The 20,029-nt window shown below is 30.8% G+C and overlaps 1 protein-coding gene across 1 annotated transcript in view; it reads right to left on the bottom strand.

Moving 5' to 3' along the window:
• Window positions 1-47: 47 nt before the first annotated feature.
• The window catches only part of LOC127705756 (protein saal1-like), a 37,518-nt gene continuing 17,536 nt past the window's right edge, over window positions 48-20,029 (bottom strand). Inside the window, exons 6-12 of the mRNA XM_052210115.1 lie at window positions 17,166-17,225; window positions 16,186-16,301; window positions 7,944-8,067; window positions 6,761-6,843; window positions 3,213-3,380; window positions 1,398-1,708; window positions 48-384 (exon numbers count right to left, since the gene is read on the bottom strand). Of these exons, the coding sequence (XP_052066075.1) occupies window positions 100-384; window positions 1,398-1,708; window positions 3,213-3,380; window positions 6,761-6,843; window positions 7,944-8,067; window positions 16,186-16,301; window positions 17,166-17,225 (1,147 nt within the window). The 3' untranslated portion in view covers window positions 48-99. The remainder of the gene's footprint in view (window positions 385-1,397; window positions 1,709-3,212; window positions 3,381-6,760; window positions 6,844-7,943; window positions 8,068-16,185; window positions 16,302-17,165; window positions 17,226-20,029) is intronic.

Genomic DNA, 20,029 nt, shown 5'->3' with positions numbered 1-20,029 from the left:
ATCACTTCACAGACCTACCTTAGAACTACCAAATAAATTTTGCAGAGTTCTTTCTAACCTTTATTAATAATTAATTTGATTCTTGCAGTAATAGTATAACTATGTATTATTTTGACTGTCTGTATTTGAGTCTGATCTGTCCAAGTTTCGGCCTGCTAGTGCATCAGCAGTAATCCTTGCTAATCGTTCTTTTTTGTGTTCAGCTGCTAGATTTGTTAAAAGTTCTGTTGGGTTAAATGCTTCATTAATGGACTCTTTCATTGTCAGAACAAGATAGTTAATTCGACATCTACTACAAGAATCATTGAGATATGACAAAAACTTGGTTACATCTGTCTTTTGTGTTTCTTCTTCACTATCATTTTCACTATCACTATCTATAATCTGTATAAAGTAATAAAAACATGTTACTATTGAATGGGAGGTAACTCAATAAACCTATAATGCTTTGATGACTTAATTTATCTCCCCTGTTACAATATGAGGCATTAAAATCAAAATCTACCAGTAGTCAGAGATTGACATGATGTATTACATTCACTTTGATAGATTCGTTAAAAGGTTTATAGCTAGTTATTCTATGACCCTTTTGTTCCTTATTAATGTACATAGAAAAAGACCAACAACACATCATCTGCCTGGTAAGCAATTTCTGTTCCACTAGTGGTACCACATTTTGGATCTGAATGTTCTGGGTGTTAAGATAACCCATTAAACGCTACAGAATTCTGTATTTAACTTTGATGTTTTAAATAGCAAAAATATGAAATCTTCATGCACTTCATCTTGACATGATTGCCAAGTGTTGTTCGTTGTTGTTTTTTCCATACAGTAAATAAAATTTAGCTGTTAAAATTGTTGCTGTCAGGAGAACAATATATATATACAAGTCTAAATTGAAAACAACGTTCAAACCTATGATTGCATTGGATAAAAACCGCAATTTTTATACGTGTGCATGCAATATATATATATATATATATATCTTAAGTCAATCATAAGTGAGGCAAAAAGGTATTTTTTTGTGTGTAGAAAGTACCTATTTTGCAACAAAAATATTTCACTTATTTACATGGTATGTATTCTGTCACTTTTATAATTTCCATATTTTTCCATTTTTTTGGTATTCATGTTTGTATTTGTATATCTGTTGTATTCAATAACATTGATTGTCAAGTAAAAGATGGCAGTCTTCAGTCTTCTAGATTTATTGACTACTCTCACAAATTTTTTTTCGAGGACAGCATTATTATATCAATAACACTTGCTGTAGACTATTGCAATTACTTCAATAGACCAAGAACAACAATTAAAGCACAATTGGTTTTGCATATAGAAATTTCTAAGGGTTCCACGGAATCATTCTTGCTAAGCATACATTACAAATCCAAACTTACCATCTGTAGAGTAAACATATAATCATAAACAAATCCCTCAACAATATGGTATAAAATCTCTAAATGCTGAAATTCTTTGTCATCTCGTTGTTTTAATCCCTCTAAAATTTCACTATTACATCGAGATTCTTTTTCAGTTCCAGACTCATTATCTTTGTTTCTACATTTTAAATCTGTCTTTTCCACATTACCACTTTCCTCACATAATAAACTTTTCTTTTCTAATTTGTTAGTTGTTGACTTTTTAATGTCTTGTAGCCAGGGATACAATGGTTCCAATATTTTTACAAACACTCTTATTAATTTTTCATCTAAAACAGAGTAATAAGGAACAATTTTTAAAACGTTTTCTTCAAGAACCACCAAACAGATAAAGACAATCTAAACATATTAACTTTTATGGATTTTTTTTCTTCACATCAACGAAATCTATTAATAGACAATCTTTAACTAATTTTAGTATCCTTTTGCCCTGAATATGTGTGAAACATTTGTCGTGGAAGTTAAGCAAACAAAAACATCAACTTATAATTAAGACCAAATAAAATATTAAAATAAACTGTTAACACAGAGATATGTCTCGCCTTTTTGTATTTTTGATAATGCAAATGTTGAAATTAAAATATCAATATTTTAACATGTAAGTTATGCAAATATTCAAAGTAAATAAACCATGACTGAAGGTACATGGCTAAACAATTCTATGGAAATGAGATGTGCAAATGCTAATACAACTGCATACTAAATACCATTGACTTATCATAAGTCATTCCCTTTAAACAAACCTAAACCCAAACATTAACTTGTAAACTATGTAAAAGTTTCAAAGTTAATGAACCATGATAAGGGGGTAGGGCTTTATAATCTCCATGGAAACAAGACTTGCAAATGCCAATAAATTTACATACCTAATATCATTGACTTAACATTAGTGGTTCATCTTAAACTGAGCTTATCACAAACTAATACATGTAAACTAATCAAAAGTTTCAAAGTCAATAGACCATGACTGAGGGGGCGGGGCCAAATATTCTCCATGGAAATGAGATGTGCTAATGCTTATATAACTGCAAACCAATTAGCATTGGCCTACCACTAATGGTTCCCCTTGAACTGACCTAATCACAAACTAATACATGTAAACTAAGCAAAAGTTTCAAAGTCAACAGAACATGACTGAGGGGTAGGGCCAAATAATCTCCATGGAAATAAGATGTGCCAAATTCTTATACAACTGCATACCAAATACCATTGACCTACCACTAGTGGTTCACCATAAACTAGACCTAATCACAAACTTAATACATTGTTGACACCGACGCCACAGCCAGAAACAGCATACCTATGTCTCGCTTTTTGACTCTGTCAAGGAAAGACAATTACTTCTTCTAACAATATTTTTCATTTTTGTGAGTGTAATATTTGTTATTGTGTGAAATTATCTATTAAATAAAATCATCTAGAGAAGGGGTGGGGTTGTATATTTACTCATCTTCAATTTTATGATTTTTTTTTAAACGATTTTTTCCCAATCATGAATGTAAATATCAAAGAGTCTAGAAAATCTACAATTCAAGTTAATGCTGTTTTCATTGTTGTATATCATCATGTTTGTCATTCTTCTTTTAATTTTAGGTTACGGTAATCACACCATAATACGATTGCAAAATTTTTATAGTAGGACAAAGAGTTTGGTAATTATTGCTTTTAGCAAATGATTAACAAAACAAACTGTTGCAATATAATTTCTGCTCACAGCAATATCCATCAATATCAGTGCAATTACTTCATATAAATGATATATCTTTAAACTACCTTTTATGAGTCTGTTTGATGTTTCGTCATTGGCAGAGAACAGTATGTTTAATACTGAGAGTGCTGATGCTATACAAGATTCCTTATTTTCAATGCCAACAATCTCATCATCACACACTGTGTTCAGATACTTTACCAATGGTTTTTCTACAGCATCAGCACATGACACTGTAAAAAAGAAAAAGATTGAAGCAAACTTTGCAAGTTCTAACAATATGAAAACATGTAGTATACAGTATTTTGTATGGTGTGTGATATGAATTGTGTGTGGTAGAACATGCTGATATGTATTGTGTGTGGTAGGACATGCTGATATGTATTGTGTGTGGTAGGACATGCTGATATGTATTGTGTGTGGTAGAACATGCTGATATGTATTGTGTGTGGTAGGACATGCTGATATGTATTGTGTGTGGTACGACATGCTGATATGTATTGTGTGTGGTAGAACATGCTGATATGTATTGTGTGTGGTAGGACATGCTGATATGTATTGTGTGTGATACGACATGCTGATATGTATTGTGTGTGGTAGGACATGCCGATATGTATTATAAGTTACCTATTTTCTAAAACTTTATCTAGCTGCAGTATAACTAGTATAAATACGTTTTAATTCTTTCATGTACTGGATATTTCCTACTTACAGATAGGCTTGCTTGCATTGTGTTTTTTGTATATTTATACAATAAATTTGTTATGCCTTCAGGTCTTTTTCATCAATATTGATCGAATTTAAAACTGTCATGAACATTTGAATGTCAGGTTTATGGTTGCATTTCATCAACTGAGCTTGATGCACACTTTTTTTTTGCCATTTTTATAGAAGCTGGTCATATGTTTATAATCATTCAAGGTCACTTAACACTTCTAAAATAGCCCTAATCAGACCCAGACAATTTTGGGACAAATTGAAAGATAGGAAGGCCAGGCAACCGGAAACACCCCAATTTTTTTTTATGAAAAGTTAGGATCAGAGCCTATTAAATAGGGACATGCCCGCAACTGCAAACACATAATTTTTTTTGCCATATATGTTAAAACTATACAATTTTTGAAATTTTTCTGAGGGGTTATGACATAAGTCATTATCCTACTGTGATATTTCAAAGTTAGTATAATTCCTCAATCCTATCAAAATTAAGGTGTAATACCACCAAATCATAGTACGTCACATCCGGTTGCATACGAAAAAGGGTTGAAAAAATATTCCCTTGAATTTGACAGTTGTAGGTAATTAATCCTACATTTCATTGCAGTAAAAAATTTCTGGGTCATAAACATTTATCTTCGGGATCTCAAAGCACCATTTTTTTTTTATTAGGGTTTCTATAGAATATTTTGGAAACTTGAGGTTACATGGTTACTAAAGCTTGTACACAGGTAAAAAAGAGGTGAAAATTTGATTTGTTAACTTCTTGTGATGGTTATTTTCTTATATGCAATGAAATGTTGTGTGAAATTATGTCTGTAGTACTGGACAGAATAAAACTTTACTCATGCCAAGTATTTCTTTATTTGAAACAAAGATAAATTCTGCACATTTTTTTGAAAAGTGTGAATTTAACAAAGACTAATAGGGGAAAATCAATGGTGGTATTACACCTTAAGTCGATTTTATTGATTCAAATGAATACAATTATATAATCATGACACTTTAGTGCAGACATGTTATTTGTAATGTTACTATGATGTCATAAACATGATGAAAATGAAATATTTCAACTAAAATTCCTATTTTACATAATATGTTTTGTTTTACACATACTGTTAGCTTTCTTTTTTGAAAAGTTTCACATATTGTAATGAGCCTGTTATAGCTTGCTTTGTAGTTTAGGTTTTGCTCATTGTTAAAGCCTATTTGATTACCTGTAGTTATTTACATTCTTGACAAGAATTTTAGTGGGTAATTGGTATCATTGGCAATCATGCCTAAATTAATTTTATGATATAAGACAAAAATTTTAAAAAATATATGTGAGGTAAACAATTAAAGAATTCTATTTGATAGATTTATAATCATGATAATGTTCAAATTCAAGGGGCCAAACAAGTGGCTTTATCATATCTTGTTCTTTGTATCATCTTTTGATCTTAAAAGTTTTGTATATTTTAGGAACACCTTACATTTGATTTTGAACAAACATATTACTGTGGATTTATTATTTTTGTTGGATACCTATTTTTGTGGATACCGTGGGTACAGATGAACCACAAATTTAAATGTTCAACGAATTGCAAATGTTCACGGGCTTGTATGGAGACTTTGGCAAAAACCACGAAATTAAATATCAACGAAAGTGTAAGTTTTCCCCAATCCACAAAAATTATTACCCACGAAAATAAATGAATCCACAGTTATCATTTCAATCCAATATTCACATGATTTTGTAATATTCAAAATAGAAATTAAGACCCTTCAAGCTGCCAGAATAAAACTATAATATGAACAACAGTTGTTGAGCAGGTCATGAAATATTATCTTACAGATATAGACAGAATGTTATTAAATTGGTCCTTTAAAAATATTTGAAAATAGTAACAAAGTCTTAAAAGTTGGAAATTTCTCATGCTTTAGTCCTTCAACAAGGATCTCCCTGGAATTTTTCTTTGAAGGGCCTGTGAATTGATGGGTTTTGGAGAGGCTAAAGATGCAATTTCCTGGGAGCATTTTTTATTATCTCAATAATTTTAAACAGAGTTAATTTAAAATTTCTTTTCTTCACTGTTCTCCAATGCTTAACAGCCTTTGAGTGTCCATTTTTAAGTTTGAGCAATTGCTATAATAAGAATTATATTTTATTTTTTAGATTATAAAACATGTAGTTTGGTTTTTAATTCTGATGCTTCAGTAATTGTTCTGTCAAAATAAATTAAAAATTTCCTTAGAGTTTTTTCTTATTGATTTGTTCGTTTCCTATAGCTCAATAAGAAAAAATCAAAGTGCCAAGAAGTAAATGATAAATAACATATTATAATATAGTGTTAGCTTGTTCCCACTCATTTTCACCCACATTTCTAGTATCCTCCGAAATTGCAGGTGATCCAAAAGACAGTTTGTTGGCCCTTTTGAGAGTTTTCATAAATTTTTGGGTGGCATGATAGGAGTGTAACAGATTTTAATGCATTGATATTCAAATAAAACGCTTAATTGATTTTGTCGAAAAAAAGGTTCCGGATTCTCATATTTCATTGTATCCTTATAGAAAATTGGAGATATTCTGAGTGACAAAATATACTGGAATTGCAACGCGTTTAGCTTCAATAGTTACCTTGCCTGACAACCATGTCCTAATTAATTTTGTTGCGACAGGGCGCTCATTGTTACATTAGTATGTGCCAAGTAATAATTTATTGCATCATTTCCATCTCTTCAGCAAATCAGAATGGATTATTCAATAAATTGAAACAGGGCATGGTCCCAAAGCAATTTCTGTTCAATATAAATGTACTAGGCATGGAATATCTTAAAAACAATTTTATCATTTTATTTTATCTAAAATGACATTGATGTAAGAGTACATTACACATTGTGGCATGCTACTAACCTAGTACTTCTGCTCCAGTATCAGTTGTTGACAATAACTGTAAAATACGGAAGTAGATTTCTAATTGTTGACTGTGACTCAATCTGCAAATACATGTCATTGGTGAACACCTGAATGGCCAATCATTTTTTTATATTAATGCTATGATTTATAGTAAAAATCACATTAAAATACATTGATCAACAGTTTGGAGCTCAAAAATACTTGATAAGTGGTCAGAGAGAAATCTGTCTTTTTGTAATTTCAATCACTTCAGAAGTAAAAGCTATTCATTTGAATAACTAAAAGATGGGAGACAACTCTTACTGGATAACACTTTGAAAATGTAAATCTACTTTTTAATACCATTTTAAAAAATTATTTAATGATTTGTCACAAATTTTATATCACAATGCTGCAACAATGTGCATAATTTTTTTATATACATGATTTGACTGATACAGACTAAAATATTTAAATAATTAATCAATTATAAAAAAAAATTACTGTGAAGTAAAAATAAAACACACTTAAAACTAAACTGATAAGTAATCCATAGAATAGATAGTTCACATAATTGTTAACATTAACAAGTTATATGTTATAAATTTGGGAAAAACATATTCTCTGAATAATTTGATTCAGCCTGAAAGAAAAAGTTCAAAAAGCCTGCATCAGATATTTCTTACTTAATCATTGTCAATTCATGGTTTCCAGGTCGGACAGCTAGCCAGGATTCTTAAATGCTCTGTTATGTCAAGCATGTAACTATCAAATTCTATTTGAATTTGTGTTTCCATTTGAAGCTCTGGTGTTATCATACTCTAAAGTAAATTTAAAAAACTTTTTTATTACGTAGTTGAAATTTGCTTTCAACTAGCTTTTAGTATCTGTGAGTACTCTTAGATTGGGTAATTTGTGTTTGTTAATTGTTTTAATATTGAACATATGGCTGATTTAATGAGCCAAACCCTTTCAGATTTTTAGTGTTTGTTCTTATTTTGAGCTGTTACATCACTTGAGCACTTACAAAAATGTTTAACCTTGTCATATTCTTGATGTGTCTCTGCCAAGTCAGGAGCCTGTAATTGAGTGGGTGTGATTGGTTGCTCTTTGCCACATTTATTTTTTAGCATGAATTCAGGTCTTACAAGATCACATCATTCAGTAAAATTGATTATTTGCAGAAAATAAACTCTCTTACCCAATCTGTTTTATAGCCTCTAATAGAGCCTGTACAAATTCTGCTGTAGCCCAATTTTCACACATATCTTCCTGTAAATCTAACAATACATCTACAAATTCTCCTGTGTTCTTTAATAAATCAACTGAAAATATATAATAAAACCATTTCTGTAATATGGATGTTTGTTATATGAAGGAAGTTTTATTAAGAATATAAAATGTTATGCAATAAGTGTTGTCACCTTCAAATTTTTGCTATTAATTTCAAATAAACCCTACGTTTTTTCTAAGAATTATTGAGAGGTCATTCCAGTTTAGATTTTAGTCATCCAATAGAAGCAGAATTGTCAATGGTTTATTTGCTAATTTAATTATATTTTTGTTGTGAAGCATTGTTATTTTCAGATGATAAAACACCCAAGTTTTATTTTCTGTCAGGATGTTTGTAATATATTTCAACCAAATTAAATTATATAATTTACATAAAAAATTTCATTAAATTTGAAGCCTTTTTGAACTAGTTCTTTGTGCTCACTCAAAATAAAGTTTATATATATTTCAGTGCAAAAAACCATTAATTTTTGTTTTATGAAGTCTTGATATTAGAAAAAGAGTACAGTAAAGATTGAAAGAAGTTAAAGCCAACTTTAATAACTTCTGTCCCAAGCCATGAATCAAAGGTTCAGTGATTATCAAAAACTTATTGTATTCAATGGTTCCAATGAAACACCATGTTTACCCTGTCAAATAAACACTTTTATTTCTCTATTTCACATGAAGTGAAATAAAAATGTAATATCACTGCTAGGACGTCATACAACAATTGGTCTTATCAAGTTACATCAAAATAAAGTGAGAATGAGTAGGAAAAGATATTGTTCTTTGCATTTTCTATCTAATTTTATTTACATTAAAAAGTAAATATAATAAAAAGAATAACTAATCCATGAATTCAAATATTGATAAAGTTCTTCATGAAACAAACAACACTGCTTATCCATACATTAATGTGTTGTTCAATAACATGTTCAATAGTTTTTGACATTCAAATTCTTGGATTAGTTATTCAATTAATATCTGTGTTGTATCTATGTTGTTACTATTTTAGTTCTTTTTTATTAGAATGAGTTAAAGCCTTGTTAACTAATCTCATGCACTTGACTTTACCAGACCTTAAGCTTTTCTTATAGATTATAGGTCATATTAATCAATGAAGATAGTGTCTATATGTTGTTATTTTTCTGATTTTATTTATTGGGAAAAAAGGATATAGTGTATCAATTCATGACACAAATCACTACCCACACATGAAAAAAAACCCCAAAGGAATAGCACTTGTATTGCTGATCTTTATCTCAATCACAAAATCGGTGGTTCTCTCCAGGCACACCGGCTTCCTCCACCAATAAAAACTGACTGCCACGAAATAGCACAATAGTATTGAAAGTGGCGTTAAACACCAATCAATCAATCAATCAATCACAAAAAGGCCTTCAACATGGAGCAAATACTCTAACCTCACTGCAGTTTCAAGACAGCCCTAGACTATATCTCCCTTTGTTCTATTGTTAAACACCTACCATATATATACATGTACATCTATTAAAGTTTATCAAAACTCAAAAACTTAATTATGTTTAAAAATATTTTGTACACAATTGTGAGGATAAACAGATTTTCAAATTAGGAACAATTTGTTGAAAATTGTGCTGAAAAACAAGCAACTCCCAAAACATGTAAAGATGAAAATATTTTGGTTTCACTTTTCTCATAGTGTAAAGGAACTCTACCTTTACTTGAATCTTATTTTCTTGTTTAAGTTGGGGTAATGGGTTACTTCTGTAGGGAGTTCAAACTTTTTTTGTGAAAGTATCTTAACACTTTACCACAGTCATAAGAAACTAATTTCCATCTAATATGAATACAAAATATATAGTGGATATTCAACTATAGCTTCACTAAAATCTTCTCAATGACTTTTTACAGACAAATCACTACTGTAAAAATCAGCAAAACAAGATTCAGTACTTTTTCCAAAAGAATAATGTATGCATACTTTTGACATAAATCTTTCTGACCCAAACAAGGTCCTGACGCACCAAAACTAGTACATCTAAAGTAAATACTGCCTGGGCAGTTTTCTTTCATTTGACAATCTACATTAAATATAACCCACCTCACATGACTCTGCATGAGCTTGAATCAAGAATTTATTGTGTCAAACTATGACATGTATGTTATTCATTTAATCTTTATTTCTTTAAACTGAATTGCATGACCCACAATAATCAGTACACATCTATTATTTTGTATTTGATTTTTTGACTACATGTACATCTTGAACAGCCTTATATCTTATCATGTTAGTAATATTACATTGAACTAATTGACTGTAAATTAACTATGTGTAAATATCTGTTTTTTGATTGTATTGTAATTTATATGTGAGGGCCTCAGGGAAGATTAGTTTATTGTAACTAACTGAGTTTACCCTCTTTAAATAAAGAATTTATTATTATTATTATTATTATTATTAAAATTAAATATACCTCATATGTCTTACGAAAAATCTATGTCTTAGGTTAGTTCATATTTTAAAATGCATGTGCTTTAATGTGTCAAAATATGACAATGTATGTTATTCATTTTGTTATTATTTCTTAAAACTGAACTACATGACCCATAATAATAATTAAAAAATATTAAAATAAAATATTCTTCCTATAAAAATATCACAATTCACAAAGGTTGGAAGTAAACGAAATGTGTGGTGACATTTTCTTTACCTCATGATATACATGATATACTAGGCTAACACAGCTAAAACAGCAAAATGATTAACAAAACAAAAAAGATACAAGGATCATAAAAAGACAAAAGCAATAACTTTACAAATAGTTGGGAGAACAATAAAACAAATATAACTGTTAATAATTTACATCTTAGTAGCTACAATAAATTAAACAAGAGGCTCCAAAGTGCCTGGATTACTTCAGTAGAAAAGAAATATTACAAGGGTAATAAGTGGCTTCTAGAGGGTCTTACAACTACCAGTCCTCTGAAGTTTCAAAACATTTCACCTTGTAAGTTCAGAGAAATTCAGATAAGAAAATTTATGAAAACTGGCCAATCAGAATCAATGATTACCATGTTTTCCATCTGGTGAGGACAAAATGAGATTAGTTTGTAGAGGTCCTTCTAAACATCATTCCTGCTAAGTTTACTTCACATTAGCCTAGTGATTTCAGAAGATTACAGAAGATTTCCCTTTGGAACTTTAATGGAAACTATGTGCCACAGATGCCACAATGTTTACCCCCTGATCTGCATTAAATGATGACTGTTCAAATGTTACGTTTGACACATTATTTTTCTTGGGCAGTGCACTTTATTTAACTTTATATAGAACAAATGAGTTGATAAAAAGCACTTTAGATATGATTATAAGAATTCAGTCAAAATTTTAAATGACAAAATAGGAACGTATCAGGATAATTTTCAGTAGTATTCTACATATCAAAAGAAATTCAAAACAGAATTGATTCAATTATCATACAGAAACTTGAAAAATCATAACTTTAAAAAAATAAAATCTTAAGGAGCACGACTCTTCCATGTAAACAATAATAAATATATTATATTTTTCACACGATTATTCAGTTTAATGACAATAAAGTTTTAATTTAATCAAAATTGCTTAAAAAATTTAATAAAAAAAAAAATGTTATCCTCTTGCCTATTAAATCCTGTGATACAAAACTTGATTAAGAATAACCTATAAAACAGTGCAATAGAAATTTGAAAATTTAAACAAAGCTTAAAATTAAACAAAATAATTTCTTCAACTAGCCTCCAATGATGAGACTCTACTCGACTCAACAGATTATGGGTCAATTTCTTCTCCTTTTGGTTGATATACTACTAACCTATTTTATTTTTAAAATGTGGAACAGATTTACATCAGTTTCAGAAAAAGTCGAACAAATAAGCGTCATATACAGCAGATGGCGCTGTTTCAATCTTTATTCATAAATATCCCTTCCTGAACGACAAATAACTAATCTTTCATATTTGTAAGATATAGAACAAGTTACTAACAAGGTGATTAAAGACAAAATCCCTCTGTTCTGAGAGAATTCAAGAATTACATAAAGGTATGTTAATACACATGGATTGAATTGAAACTAGAGGCTTCAAAGATGTTTAAAATGTCTCTTACAATTCATATATCATCATTATTCATAAACACAAAAGTGTGCCCAGGATACATAAATAATCATTATTAACTGTACAGCAATGGATATCAATTACTGCAATTGAATGAAGAATCTTTTAATAAAATATCAAAGTACATGGTTTATGCCCAAGTACTGCACAAAAAACAGGTTTCTATATATATGTACATGTATTTCATTTCATTAAATCATTTAATAATTAGGCAAAGTCCAGCTTGCCAATACACAAATTACCTTGCAATAAAAATGTATTTTTGTAACAATGAATTACTAAGTAATAAGGGGACCTTCCTTTAATCACTTGTCAAGTTTTTGGCCTGATGGTTTCAAAATAGAAGAAGACAAAGAAATGACTGACTGCACTGAGGAAAGATAAATGATGTTCTCAGCCAGGCTGTGGGTACCTAAAAACTAACCACGAAGTTCATCTGGTTTGATGACCGATTTTTGAACGAACAACTCCATAGGTTTAAACTTTTATTTAGATTATCAGTTCAAGTGCTTAAGATACTTTTCAGAAAAAGACTATATAAATTTATCACTGATAAGTTAAGAATACAAGCGGTACAATTCCTTTTTAAATAGTAGTACGTGACTAAGTTCAAATAAAATTGTATGAGTTATGTAATAGAGCAGCAATGCTGTATAAAAATAGAAATGTCAATATGCATAAAGGAATTGGAAGACTTTGTTGACATTCCTTACAGAATTTTAAATTCTAAAGTACTTTGTGGTTGGTCAAATAAATTCCATTTTCTTCCATAGACATTATGAAAATTTCTTACAATTTTAATGATTTCTGCAAAAGCTACAAACTTGTCCAAGACAAAAAAAAAATGAATCAAAGACTCAAATAGAGAAGGTCTAGATCTATACAGAACATTTAAGAATATGGAAATATAATATGTAACAAGAGTGCAAGGTCAGATGATACCTGCCAGACAGACATTTACACCTTACAATCATTCCATACACCAAATATAGTTGACCTATTGCTTATAGTACTTGAAAAACAGCCCAAAACACAAAAAACTTAACATTGACCAATGAACCATAAAAATGAGGTCAAGGTTAAATAATACCTGCAAGACAGACATGTACACCTTACAATCCTTCCATATACCTAATATAGTTGACCTATTACTTATAGTACTTGAAAAACAGACCAAACAACACAAGAGTGCACACGCTGAAATGTCTCGCCTTCTTTACTAATCATTGATATTATGTTGATAGTCCTAAATATAAAGTTTTATTACAACTGTCACATAAACTTAACATTAACCAAGTAAACTAAACATTGACCAATGAACCATGAAAATGAGGTCAAGGTCAGATGAACCATGCTAGGCAGGCATGTACAGCTAACAATTCTTCCATACAACAAATATAGTTGACCTATTGCTTATAGTTTAAGAAAAACAGACCAAAACACAAAAACTTAACACTGAGCAATGAACCTTGAAAATGAGGTCAAGGTCAAATAAAACCTGCGTGACTGCCAAATAGATCATAAAATATTTCCATACACCAAATATAGATGAACTATTGCATATAGTATAAGAAAAACAGACCAAAACACAAAAACTTAACTATAACCACTGAACCATGAAAATGAGGTCAAGGTCAGATGACACCTGCCAGTTGGACATGTACACCTTACAGTCCTTCCATATACCAAATATACTAGACCTATTGCTTATAGTATCTGAGATATGGACTTGACCACCAAAACTTAACCTTGTTCACTGATCCATGAAATGAGGTCGAGGTCAAGTGAAAACTGTCTGACGGGCATGAGGACCTTGCAAGGTACGCACATACCAAATATAGTTGAACTATTGCATATAGTATTAGAAAAAAAGACCAAAACTCAAAAACTTAACTTTGACCACTGAACCATGAAAATGAGGTCAAGGTCATATGACACTTGCCCGCTAGACATGTACACCTTACAATCATTCCATACACCAAATATAGTAGACCTATGGCATACAGTATAAGAAAAACAGACCAAAACACAAAAAATTAACTATAACCACTGAACCATGAAAATGAGGTCAAGGTCAGATGACACCTGCCAGTTGGACATGTACACCTTACAGTCCTTCCATACACCGAATATACTAGACCTATTGCTTATAGTATCTGAGATATGGACTTGACCACCAAAACTTAACCTTGTTCACTGATCCATGAAATGAGGTCGAGGTCAAGTGAAAACTGTCTGACGGGCATGAGGACCTTGCAAGGTACGCACATACCAAATATAGTTATCCTATTACTTATAATAAGAGAGAATTTAACATTACAAAAAATCTGAACTTTTTTTTCAAGTAGTCACTGAACCATGAAAATGAGGTCAAGGACATTGGACATGTGACTGACAGAAACTTCGTAACATGAGGCATCCATATACAAAGTATGAAGCATCCAGACCTTCCACCTTCTAAAATATAAAGCTTTTAAGAAGTTAGCTAACGCCGCCGCCGCCGCCGCCGCCGTAGCCGCCGGATCACTATCCCTATGTCGAGCTTTCTGCGACAAAAGTCGCAGGCTCGACAAAAAACTTAACATTAATCAATGAACCATGAAAATGAGGTCAAGGTCAGATGATACCTTCCAGACTGACATGTACTCATTATTCGTAAGATTAGGTATCTGCATACAAGATATGAAGCATCAAGGTCTTCTACCTTCTGAAATATAAAGCTTTATACAAATAGTTTAGCTTGCCGCCGATGAAGGATAGTAATACCTGTGTCTCGCTTACTTGGACTTTCATCGCAGGCGAGACAAAAATGGGGTAAAATCCTTAAACAACTCCATATATTAAAGGTGCCCACCTCAATAGGTTTGCAAACTTTCGTGAAATTTCCAAAGAAATGGGTTGAAAACAAAAATTGATACCATTTTTTGAAAATTTTGCTGAAAAAGTTCCCAAGTTGATAAATAGGAAAAGATTCCTCAAATAATTCCATAAAATAAGGTTCACAACTGCAGTATATGTGCAATCATTCTATGAAAAAGTATTTGTAAATTTTTATGAAAAATAACTAAGTTCCAAAGTTCAGACAAAAGGGAAGAAAATCTTTAAAAAATACCATTAAAGCAGGTTCACAAATTCAATATGTGCAAAACTATCAGTTTCAATGATCTGCTTTGAAAACTTTAGGAGAAGTTGATTACACAAAAAGTATGGTGTTTTTTTTAATTTTGCTGAAAAATCCTGTCTAAAAAAGGAAAAAGGTGAAGGAAAGGGGGGGGGGGGGGGGTATTCCTTAAACAAATTCAATCCAATTGATTTATTTGTAGATCTTGTGCTGATCTTGTTTGTTGTTTTTTTAATGTTTTCAAATCTTTAGATCTTTTTTTAGTTTTCAAGATGAATTACAAAAGCTTTTAAAATGTGACCACAACATCACAATAATCAACCTTAAACCAAAACCTTAACAACCTGATGGGGGATGAAAGGACTTACAAAGGCAAAGACTGAAAAACAAAAAGCCCACTTCTATCATATGCAGGTTAATGAAAACTATATTCAACAATAAAATAAACACCAACTTTTACAGCAACAATTTAAAATAGTCACTTATTTTCTAACTACTTGTGAAGATCAAGATGAATTTTGTTTTCACCAGTGGCCATTTTTATGGGAAATGACTTGATAATTGAACATATTTGCTAAAACTTAGTACTTGTTCTGTCCTTATTTGGTATGGACACTTTTTTAAAAATTTTCTGTAACCATCTGACCACTATGGAACAATTATTTGTTTTCTAAATAGAGCCTTCTTTTTACAGTCATTGCACCTCAAATAACTTTTATATAAAGCAGAAAAGTGTGACTTGTTAGAGAAAATGAACCAGTCAAAAATGCCATCTATAACACAAAACTTATACTTTTTGCCTGGCTGTTTCAAATGAAAAGGTATTAGGCAAACTACAGGAATTTGATCTATTTTGATTGTGAAATTTGACGATGATTTATCAGTAATACACTCCAAGTAAATAGAACCTCACCATTTGTTGAACTCTGCAGAATGAAAATGATGTGATCATGGAGACTATCTGAACTGTTAATGACCTCTAACCAACTGGACTTAGCCTGATTACATGATAAACAAGTAAACATTAACCTGAAAGAAGAATAGTAAAGTGAGATTAAATCAATGATTAAGCATGTACCTCATGATAACATTCCAAACTTTCAAAATAGTTGAAAAGTAATAAAATTTACTAATCTGATTTCCATTTTAAAAATCTATTTTTGAATTTCTTCATGTGCTTTTTTAAATATCCAGTAGCCATGTATCTTTCATTGTTTATTGTTGTTAGGTTTCTGTCTATTTCTATTCATAATTAATACTATAAGTTCAGATATTATTGCAAATGAGTATCGCAATAATAAGAACTTGCATTCTTATATCTGATACATATGACTGTATGCAGATTTTCCTGAAATCCCAATAATTAATCTCGCATTTTAGTCCATTCTACAAAATTTTGCAATAATAAATGCATGCAACTATTTCTGAATTTACAGTATATGAAAGTCAACTCATTTGTGGTCTAATGATTGGTAAGTCTTAATAATATCATCAATCACAAAACAGACCAATTAGCCTGAATAACAAATTAGAACTGATATAGTTTTAGTACAAATCTGTTTCAGAAATAACTGCACAGTATTGGAATTAACGAAGATATTAATTTCAATTTTGACAGCCGCAAATGAAGTTTTATTGACCAGGCCAGTAAAATGAATACTTATGACTATCAAATCCCAAACAACCCTGGAAATGATTCCTCAACATTACTGCCATTATGTTAATGCAATACTAACAAAATGTTCAAAATAAAACATGTAGTGGAAACATTGGCTGCATTTCCAAAGACTCCAACTATCAGCCTTTAAACTGACAGCAGACGTCAACCAATCAAAAGGGCCATTACATGTCATATTGCATTAGAATCATATGCATTACTTTTAAGATCATTACCTTGTTGTTTCAACCAAAGTTGGTGGGTCTCTTCCTTCTAACAGAAGTAAAACCATTTTTCTGAAATAAATTTAATATCTCACTTTAAATTAGCATTACTGTAATTCCACAATTCAAATTCACAGCAAACTAATTGTGATATTCATATAGTTTTTTCTTTATTGTTTTGTACATAATTAAATCAGGCCGTTAGTTTTCTCGTATGAATAGTTTCACATTTTGTCATTTCAGGGCCTTTTATAACTTACTATGTGGTATAGGTTTTGCTCATTGTTGAGGGTTGTACGATGACCTACAGTTGTTAATTTCCACAACATTTGGTCCCTGGTGGAGAGTTGTGTCACTGGCAATCATACAACATCTTTGTATTTTTATATTATCGTTATGTATAATTACAAAATGAGCAGCAGCAGCATCCCCTCTATAATAACAACAGTATTATCACCGATACCAATATAATCTGAAACTTTATTCAGATGTTACCAGAAAAAAATTCTACCCCTGCTCTACCATTTTTACAGCTTTGACAAAGTTCTTACTGGGATGAAACTGCTGAAGTAACATCATGATCACTTTACGCTTTGACTTAACCAAGGATAGAACAAGTGTGTAGAATGTACATGCCAATGAGAGGATGGTTCCAAGTCTCCAGTTCTATTTTTACAGACAAACTAAGTTGCAAAGGCTTGTTAAATGTTTCTACTCTTAGTAATACATGTAGTTATAAAATATATCATTTACGTCAAGGTCTATAAGAGTGTTTATTGTACATAAAAAATTTTCTTTATCAAATATATTCACACAGTTAACCCAAAATAGTTATAAAGTTTGGAAGTATTGTCCTTTTATCATTTTGTCAATTTTGTAGCTTATGTAATACATATAAATGTCGTCACAAAGTCATGAGATTAATCAGTACAACAATGAACTCAATAGATAAAGAATTATAGTTCACATAGTTTTGTACTATATTGTACTAGTCTATCTGGTGCATGATATTGAAAGTTTAATTTGAAACTCCATTGCTGGGTATTGTTAATTTAAAAAAAAAGACAAAAAAAATATTTTTCACAGGAATTTAAATATATATATATGTATTGAGAAACTACTCCTTTACATCGGGGGCAAACCCCAGCAGGCTATCAGTGTTCACGTCATACAAACTATACAATATAAACAGTGTACGTAAAAAATAACATCATTATAAAATATTACTGTTAATATAATTGTAAAAGTATTTCTATCAAAATCCAACCTTGACAATAAACATTTATAAAAATGAATAAAAGATACCATTAAAGTGCAGTGCCATATCTTGAATATTATTAAAAGATTACATATATATTTTTAATAGACTTTTGATTAAAATACACATTCACATAAATTTGGCACACTTTCAAACCTTCATACATATTAATTGATTTATACATTAACATACAGCAACTCATTGCTAGCTTTAATGACTGAGGTCAGATATTGTTTGCCCATTTCATCAACCATTTTCCGATACCATCACTGAACAAAAAGGCTATGTTGCCAATGATTAATTGAAGTTTATTAAAGCGAAGCAACGCTGAGAAAAACATGTTGGTTCCTGCATTGAGAAGGAAATTGTGCAAATCAGAAAAGAAACGTTCTCGAATATCATTATATGCCTGGCATTCCAACAACACATGCAAAACAGATTCTTCAATACAACATGTTTGACATGTATCACTAAATTTGAATTTCATGCAGAATAACACAGCATTCAATACAAGACAGTTTGGCCTAGCCAGAAACTTAAGACGAGAGGTCCAAAAATCATCTACTTTTTTTTTATATGATTGTAGTGCTTGTGTAACGTAAAAGAACGGTAATCTTGATATCAAGGCTTCGCTTTTCAAGGATTTCAGACTTAAAAGCTTCTATACCAAAAATCTTATTAAACATTTTTATATTAACTTTTCCTTGTATATAATGGTCTAGTCCAGTGGACTGGAATATGCCATTAATATGGTTAAAATATTCATTTTTTGATAATTTTAACTTCGTTTGCAATATCTTGTACCAGGTATTAAAGAATCTGATCTAGCAAAATATGTGATCCTTTGACGGCCCATACAATTTTTTAAAGATTCCCCCGTCCTAACTCTGATAAAACAGAGCATTTTGGAAAGTTCATTTTAGAGTTTTAAAATTATAACTTTTGCAACTTTGCACTGTCAGCTGTCTAGCATTTTGTTTCTGGATTTTGACGTTGGGTACCATACGCCACAAGCATGAGCAATGGATGGACGTATAACCGAAATCCACAAAGCAGAGCCAATATTAAACTTAGATAAATTTTTTTTCAAAGTTTTCCTTTAGGTATTTCTCGATATGATGATTAAATTTTAACGTTCTTGAGAATTAAACTCCCAAGTATTTATATTCATTTACTTCATCAATTAAAACATCCCCTAGAAACCAGTTTTTATTTGCATTAAGTCTTTTTCCTACCACTAGAACTTTCGATTTTTTGGCATTAAACTTTAGGTTCCATTTTGAAACAAATTCACTGGCAACATTCAACAGGATTTGTAATTCTTTTTTGGTTTTCCCTAGTATAACAAAATCATCTGCGAAAAGTAGACTACTTATAACTTCTGTCGCTACATTAATACCGAGATTCCTTTCTCTTATCATTGAGACCAGATCAGACATTAGAATAGAAAAAAATGTAGGAGATTAAATACATCCTTGTTTTAGGCCAATTTCTTTATCAAACCAGTCTATTCATATTTCCAAAAATGACCTTGTTACTTATATTTTCATAAAGAGAAAGTAGTATTTTCCAGCATTTCCTTGCATACCATTTTGCCAAAGAAGATAAAAAAGACCAG

This window comes from Mytilus californianus, unplaced genomic scaffold, assembly GCF_021869535.1.
Source record: "Mytilus californianus isolate M0D057914Y unplaced genomic scaffold, xbMytCali1.0.p SCAF_6, whole genome shotgun sequence".
Lineage (NCBI taxonomy): Eukaryota > Metazoa > Mollusca > Bivalvia > Mytilida > Mytilidae > Mytilus > Mytilus californianus.
This window is presented reverse-complemented; position numbering and strand designations above follow the sequence as displayed.